The sequence below is a fragment of the Raphanus sativus genome, unplaced genomic scaffold (genome assembly GCF_000801105.2).
Source record: "Raphanus sativus cultivar WK10039 unplaced genomic scaffold, ASM80110v3 Scaffold4169, whole genome shotgun sequence".
Classification (NCBI taxonomy): Eukaryota; Viridiplantae; Streptophyta; class Magnoliopsida; order Brassicales; family Brassicaceae; genus Raphanus; species Raphanus sativus.
In genome coordinates, this window is record NW_026619471.1 from 865 (window position 1) to 8,176 (window position 7,312).

The following is a 7,312-nucleotide window of genomic DNA, read 5'->3' on the forward strand; positions in this document are numbered from 1 at the left end:
ATAAAATGGGAGTTTGTGTTGTAAAGGAGGAATGTAATGAAGATGGTAGTTTCACTTCTCATAGGTTGCTTTTTCGTGGTCTAATAATTGACTATTGTTAACTAGCTAGCCTCTGTTTCTAGTCCTCATTAATGGGTAGACGAGTATTTTCATCTTGCTGATTGCCACTTTAGCCTACTTATAATGTGTTGTTTTGTTACACGTGTTTGGGAAAATGTGTTGTTTTGTTTCACGTGTTTGGGATTTGTGTACTTTGTAACGTCGACTTCAAAATAGCACAAATGCTCAATGTTATATTTCTAGATTTGCAGCTCTTCAAGTCGCAGGACACCAGTAATCCTTCACTGGAGAAGTTTCTCTAGAGTCTGCCAGATTCGCAATATTTCATTTGAGTGGATACAAAGCTTTTCACACAAGTCTCCAAAAACGTCTACAGTATAGTTCATAACAATTTGTTAGTTGATTTTCCGGTTTAACCGGTTTGATTGTTTGTAAAGTTTTTTTTATTCCTTTTTTTTCTTTTTTTTTCCTTTGATTCCATAAATAAAACAATCCATCCAAAAGAATAACAAAAAAAATTTTGTTGGAAATAAAACAAACTCATGCAAGTCCAATAATGTCTAGTAGCTCAATCTCAAATTGGATGTATTATATACCGGTTTTAACCGGAAACCGGACAAACATTAAGGTAATTCTGTAAAACGGAAACTTCATAAAGGCTAAGTAGTATTACATTCGACGTCAAGCTGACGCGACTGTTGTCTCATTCTCTCTCTCTCTCGCTGCTACTTCTGTCCGCTCCAAAAAAAGATCCGAAGCTTACACAAATCCACTTTTGAGTTTTTATCTTTCCTCTCCACTTTTTATCTCAATTATTAAGAAATAAAAAAAAAACCCTAATTTCGATTCAAATTCGCGATCGGACCTCTAACTGCAATCGAGAGAGAGATTAGAGACGGAGGCGATATGGATTTCGATTCGAACGGAGGAAACAAACGAGTCTTCAACCGACTCGGCGGCGGGCCGACTCGCCCCTCCCCGCAAACCGGCTCACGTCAGCAGCAACAAGTCTGCTACCACTGGCGATCGGGTCGGTGCTACCGAAACCCCTGCCAGTTCCTCCACCGAGAGCTACCGGGTCCGGATCCGGGCCACACGACGAACAACAACAAAAGAATCGCGGACGAATCGGGCTTCGCGGGTCCGAGTCACCGGAGAGGACCCGGGTTCAACAACGGGAATAGTAATAACAACAACACGTGGGGGAGGTTCGGTGGGAACAGGACGGTTTTGACGAAGACGGAGAAGGTGCGCAGGTATTGGGTGGATGGGAGCTGTAGCCACGGGGACAAGTGTAGGTTCTTGCATTGTTGGAGCAAAGGAGATGGGTTCGCGTTGCTGACTCAGCTAGATGGGCATGAGAAGCTTGTGAGTGGGATCGCTTTGCCTGCTGGGTCTGATAAGCTTTACACTGGGAGTAAAGATGGGACTGTTCGTGTCTGGGACTGTGCTTCTGGACAGGTATATGATGATTTGTTTGAGGGTTAGTTATCGTTGGTTGGTTTGGTTTTTGATGTTGTAAGAGTAATGAGCATGTTTTGAGAACCTTTATTGGTGGAAACTGATGGGCTTTAGGTGTTAAATTAGGAAAGAAAGTATGTGATTTTTTTTTGTTTTAAGCCTTCCTTAATTAGTTTACTTACCATGGGCGACTATTTGGATCAGTGTACAAGCGTACTCAACGTTGGTGCGGAAGTTGGGTGTGTGATTAGTGAAGGCCCGTGGCTATTGGTTGGCATGCCAAATCTAGTGAAGGTATGATTACTATTTCTTTTTCTAGACCGTCACACTATCGGTGAATCGCTTTTATTGCTCTGTGCTTGCTGAGTTTTAGACTAGTATTGTTGTTGATACAGGCTTGGAATATGGAAACGAATGTAGACCAGAGTCTGAGTGGACCTGTTGGCCAAGTGTATTCTCTTGTTGTGGGCACTGATCTACTCTTTGCAGGCACACAGGTAAAACTTCCTAGCTTTTTCTTTTTCTTTTTTGCTATAAACATATCAGCAGCTTCTGGTGAAAATAAGTCATTAAGTTGTTGACTTTCTGTGCAGGATGGTTCTATATTGGCATGGAGATATAATGCTGCCACTAACTGCTTTGAACCGGCGGCGTCACTGATGGGCCACACACTTGCGGTTGTTACCTTATACGTTGGAGCTAACCGGCTCTATTCAGGGTCCATGGACAAATCTATAAAAGTGAGTACTACTAATCATCTCCCTATGCTTGAGATGAGAACTCACATTATCAGTTGGTTTGTACATTTGCAGGTTTGGAGCCTTGAGAATCTTCAGTGTCTACAAACTCTCACGGATCATACATCAGTTGTGATGTCTCTCATATGCTGGGATCAGTTTCTTTTGTCTTGCTCATTGGACAACACGGTCAAGGTTAGGTTCATTCTTAACTATCTATCAGATCGGATAATCTTGTGAAAGTTTTATTTTTCCCCTGTTGACGTTTTTTTCTTTCTTGGCTTTAGATATGGGCTGCAGTTGAAGGAGGCAACTTGGAAGTTACATACACTCACAAAGAAGAACATGTATACACCTGTTATCCTCTCACTTTTGGTCCTAGTCTTATATGTAATGTAACTAACAACTTCTGTGAATATTATGGATTCAGGGAGTGTTAGCTTTATGCGGTGTACATGATGCAGAAGCCAAGCCGGTTCTGTTGTGTTCTTGCAACGACAATACATTGCGTCTCTACGACTTACCATCGTAAGTGCTTGCAACACTTATTTTGTTTTCCGAATCTCTACAACTCTTCTGTTTTCTTAATAGCTTAAGTTCATTTGTTAGATTTACGGAGAGGGGAAAAATCTTCGCAAAGCAAGAGATAAGGTCAATCCAGATAGGTCCAGGTGGCATATTCTTCACGGGTGATGGAACCGGTCAAGTCAAAGTATGGAAGTGGTCCACTGCACCAGCCGCGGCTATGTCTTGAGGAAGTTAGAAACCTTATCAGAGTTCTTTCCTACGATGTTCTTGTACCATTATTTATATTTGGGGTCTAATTGAGTTGTTTCTCTCTTTCTTATTGATGTCATCCCTCCATCCTAGTAAAGGCCATGATCTGATGAGATTGTGTCATGTTAGGAGTTTTGAGACAGAGTTGGGAGAGTTTTGGTCCCTGTTTTGTCAAATTTCAGCATTCTCTGTCTTGTAACGCTTGGATTTGTATGGTCAGATTGTCATAATAAAAGGATTGGCCTATTCCAGAAAGATTCAGAGTTGATGTACAGTGACTAGAGTGAAGCCTTCTTATTACATAAACCAACATCCTACAAAAAAAGGAACAAGTTCTTATCCTATACAATCAGGTCGGTCATTAGGTTCTTGAAAGTTTATAAAGTGTAGAAACCTCTAAGCTTAGTGTCACTTTAACAATCCATCTACGCCAAGCTTGTTTAGCTACGGTCAAACGGTTATCATCAACATCCAACAATCACAATTCTAGGCACACCAAAAGCTCGAGCAGCCAACATAGTGACAAGACCAATAGCTCCAGCTCCCATCACTAATACGTTTGTTTCAGGACCGTCTCAGCTCGGCGACAAGCGTGTACACACCAACACTTAGCGGCTCACACATTGCTCCTCTCTTCCAAACTCACATTCTCAGGCAACTTGAAGCAAAGATCCATAGGGAACAACAAATCTTGCAATAACCAATTTACATATCCATGTGAGCCTAAACACACGAAGCAATAACAAACAAGTCTCTCACTGTATGTATACATAAAACAAGCCAATGATCAGTGCAGTTTTGACTTTATGTTTTTTTCTTAGTAATCAGCTCAATTTTTTTATCATCTTTTAAATGATTAATATAAACCATTGAGACCTCCTCAACTAACCTAAAGTTCATCATCCCATATTAAAAAATTCTCCTAGATCCTACATATACTACGCTTGTTATAAAAGAAAATTATAATTGCAAAACTTCTTCTCATAAAGATCAAAGTACCAAAGATACAATCTTCATTAAAAATAATTAACAAGATCCAAAATCTTTGTATGAATGCATGTAAGACCAATAAATAAGTGTTGGTGAACCATCAAAGCTTTCCTCTCATAAAGATTAACGAAAAGAGGTTCATGCTTCATATGATCTTTATTATATAAACCCCATCAAACCTTACTCATTTGTTTGGCTCTGATCTAAATACAAAGAATCACACATACTCTTTCACCATAATGAGTTTTCAAATATTATGGTTATTTCGCATAGTTCTCATCGTAACATTCATCTCCAATGGCTCGTGTTTTCCAGACCAAGGTACAATGTTTCATTGTTACTTTACGTATACATCATTCAGTGTGTGACGATATATGTATTTGTATTTTAGTATTAAAACCTTTGTTTTTTTTTTGTCCCGTGAAGCATGGTACTATAGTTTTGTGAAAGATGCGAAACTCGCACCAATGTTCGCTCGCTTCGACTACATAATCATCGGAGGAGGAACCTCAGGCTGCGCTTTAGCCGCAACGCTATCTCAAAACGCCAGCGTTTTGGTTCTTGAACGCGGCGGCTCGCCTTACGATAGCCCGTCGGCGACAGATATAGGAAACTTCGCCACGACACTCTCAAACACATCACCCAAGTCATGGTCGCAGCTATTCATCTCCGAAGACGGCGTTTACAACACTCGTGCTCGCGTCCTCGGCGGAGGCTCGGTGCTAAACGCTGGGTTCTACACACGTGCCGGGGATGACTACGTGAAGGAGGCTGAGTGGAAGAGTGATGAAGTGGAAGCTGCTTACGAGTGGGTCGAGGAGAAAGTAGCGTTTCAACCACCGGTGATGGGATGGCAAACGGCGTTCAAAGATGGGCTTTTGGAGGCTGGAGAGTTTCCGTATAATGGTTTCACGTACGATCATATCAATGGGACCAAGATTGGCGGTACGATCTTTGATCAAGCCGGTCATAGACATACCGCGGCTAATTTGTTGGAGTATGCTAATCCGAACTCGCTTGCTGTCTATTTGCACGCTAATGTTCACAAGATCCTCTTCACCACCAAAGGTATTTGAATGATTTATATTTTTCTCTTTCTTTCAATCTATATTTTGGTTTCGGTTTGGGGCTGGCATAGTATTAGGATAGTATTAGGGAGGTGTACTCAACTGAGAGATCAAGATAATTTGTAATGACAAACCAATTATTTATCCAAACATGATTTTCATAAATTGTTTTTAAATCTAGTGTTATTAAGTATTTAAAACTCATAGTTTTAAATGAGATTATAGATTGGTTTAACACAACTCATAATAAATTTGTAATTCGACTAAAGATTAATTAGAAACTTACTAAAAATCAAATTACTTAATCATAGATTGAATTTTGCCCTATATATAAGATTGTATAGGATATGTAACTAAAAGTAAATTTTAAGGAATTTCGGTTTAGTTTAAACTATACGAAAACAGGTTTGGTTTTATTTGAACATTACAATTTAGTTTTGGCTTTTATATATGTTCACCTCTACTTTTGAATATGAAAATTTGTTTTTGACAGGAAGACCAAGGCCAAAAGCATACGGAGTGATATTTCAAGACGCAAATGGAGTGTTACACAAGGTAGAGCTGGCGAAAAATGCAATGAACGAGGTGATTTTGTCCGCGGGTGCCATCGGGAGCCCGCAGCTGCTGATGCTGAGCGGCGTGGGTCCTATGGCTCATCTTACGGCTCACGGGATTAAACCGGTGGTCTTAGATCATCCAATGGTCGGACAAGGGATGGGAGATAATCCGATGAATGCCATCTTTATTCCTTCTCCTACCCCTGTGGAGGTTTCTCTAATACAAGTCGTTGGGATCACAAAATATAATAGTTACATCGAAGGAGCAAGTGGCGTAATCTTCTCATATAGTTGGACACGTGATTATTTTGATGGTGTTTTGAATTACCTCAACGAGGTATCATATATATAAACACACTGAACTTTACTAATGAAATTAACTATATGTTAATTTTTTTTTTCATTGCGCTAGATGCAGACAAGCCGTACTAATACATCTACAACACTCTCGACTCAATCCATCACAGATTTTTTCAAATCTATACATCCGTTACTGAGTGCAACAACAAAAGACGGTTTGATCCTCCAGAAAGTGGCTGGACCGGTCTCGAGAGGTCACTTGGAGCTTAGGAACGCAAACCCAAATGATAGTCCTTCAGTCAGATTTAACTACTACCAAGAGCCAGAGGATCTAAAGAAATGTGTTGAGGGGATTACCACTATTATTAAAGTGATTAACTCCAAGGCATTTTCAAAATTCAAGTACCCCGAAGCGACCATACATGGCTTGCTCGATCTAATACTAAGCATTCCCACTAATCTGAGACCGAGACATGTAACCTCGGCGTATGATTTAAAACAGTTTTGCATAGACACTGTGATGACTATTTGGCATTACCATGGAGGCTGCCAAGTTGGAAGAGTGGTAGACAAGAATTACAAAGTCTTAGGTATTGATAGTTTAAGGGTTATAGATGGATCAACATTTCTCAAGTCTCCGGGGACTAACCCTCAAGCTACGGTTATGATGCTTGGAAGGTAAATGCATAAATTTCAATAAAGAAGTGCTCCAAAACATTTTGCATCTAATTAAAGAAATCATTGTTCTGATTGTTATATGTAGGTATATGGGACAAAAGATTCTTCGAGAGAGGGAAGCTTTCCACAAAAAGGATGAAGAAGCATGAGCTATTACTTTCAGATGGATCTTGTGCGTAGAATATGCTTTGATTAGAAACTTGCCTATTACACTTTCAAAAGAAGTGGCTAGGAAAGTGAAGCATATGCTATATGTAAAGAAGGATAATGCTTTGGGCATGCATATTCGGTTGCCCAATTAGTTTGTTTCTGGTTATATAAACTGCGTAGAAGTTGTTAGTTTCCACAAAATATCAGGAGAAATTTGTTAGATGAAAGAAGTCAGTAAAAGGGAAATTCAACTTTGGCAAAGAAACTATAATCAGTGAGCTACACAACATGTTGCTCACAAGTTTGAGGTTGAGTCTTTGCCAAAGGAGAGTTGCCCTTTACTGTTCTATCTTTTGATTGTTTTTAACGTAAGTGCAAATCATATACCCTTATCCTTCTTCACATGGTACTTACTTCTACTTAATTTCTACTGCTTTTACTTCTTATTTGAATGCTTGTTTTATATATTTTGTGGAAGGCACAACCATTAAAGTATAAGTGGATCCTATTTATTTGATTGTTTACCAATGTCTTT

At 39.6% G+C, this 7,312-nt stretch overlaps 2 protein-coding genes across 3 annotated transcripts; both read left to right on the top strand.

The window, feature by feature from the left end:
- Nucleotides 1-754: 754 nt before the first annotated feature.
- On the top strand, nucleotides 755-3,273 carry LOC130507207 (zinc finger CCCH domain-containing protein 63-like). The gene is made up of 8 exons (XM_057001918.1): nucleotides 755-1,521; nucleotides 1,726-1,815; nucleotides 1,917-2,018; nucleotides 2,115-2,261; nucleotides 2,334-2,453; nucleotides 2,546-2,605; nucleotides 2,689-2,786; nucleotides 2,868-3,273. Exons 1-8 carry the CDS (start codon nucleotides 967-969, stop codon nucleotides 3,010-3,012), a joined length of 1,317 nt encoding a protein of 438 aa, XP_056857898.1. The 5' UTR covers nucleotides 755-966; the 3' UTR covers nucleotides 3,013-3,273.
- A 945-nt stretch (nucleotides 3,274-4,218) lies between these two features.
- LOC130507208 (protein HOTHEAD-like) lies at nucleotides 4,219-6,881 on the top strand. 2 transcript variants are annotated; one of them, XM_057001920.1, is made up of 5 exons: nucleotides 4,219-4,346; nucleotides 4,452-5,093; nucleotides 5,586-5,986; nucleotides 6,068-6,627; nucleotides 6,713-6,881. In XM_057001920.1, the coding sequence occupies exons 1-5, from the start codon at nucleotides 4,265-4,267 to the stop codon at nucleotides 6,774-6,776; spliced, it is 1,749 nt and encodes a 582-aa protein (XP_056857900.1). In that variant the 5' UTR covers nucleotides 4,219-4,264; the 3' UTR covers nucleotides 6,777-6,881. The 2 variants fall into 2 exon arrangements, with proteins under 2 accessions (XP_056857900.1, XP_056857899.1); XM_057001919.1 differs by having other exon boundaries at nucleotides 6,062-6,627; nucleotides 6,713-6,879.
- Nucleotides 6,882-7,312: the final 431 nt, after the last annotated feature.

What these genes read in the sequence shown, in the direction of transcription:
- LOC130507208 (XM_057001919.1), top strand. Translation starts at nt 4,265, where the DNA reads ATGAGTTTTCAAATATTATGGTTATTTCGCATAGTTCTCATCGTAACA. An exon ending in TTTTGAATTACCTCAACGAG is followed by an intron (nt 5,987 to 6,061) that starts GTATCATATATA and finishes TCATTGCGCTAG; the next exon opens with ATGCAGACAAGCCGTACTAA. An exon ending in ACGGTTATGATGCTTGGAAG is followed by an intron (nt 6,628 to 6,712) that starts GTAAATGCATAA and finishes TGTTATATGTAG; the next exon opens with GTATATGGGACAAAAGATTC.
- LOC130507207 (XM_057001918.1), top strand. Translation starts at nt 967, where the DNA reads ATGGATTTCGATTCGAACGGAGGAAACAAACGAGTCTTCAACCGACTC. An exon ending in GCATGCCAAATCTAGTGAAG is followed by an intron (nt 1,816 to 1,916) that starts GTATGATTACTA and finishes TTGTTGATACAG; the next exon opens with GCTTGGAATATGGAAACGAA. An exon ending in TACTCTTTGCAGGCACACAG is followed by an intron (nt 2,019 to 2,114) that starts GTAAAACTTCCT and finishes CTTTCTGTGCAG; the next exon opens with GATGGTTCTATATTGGCATG.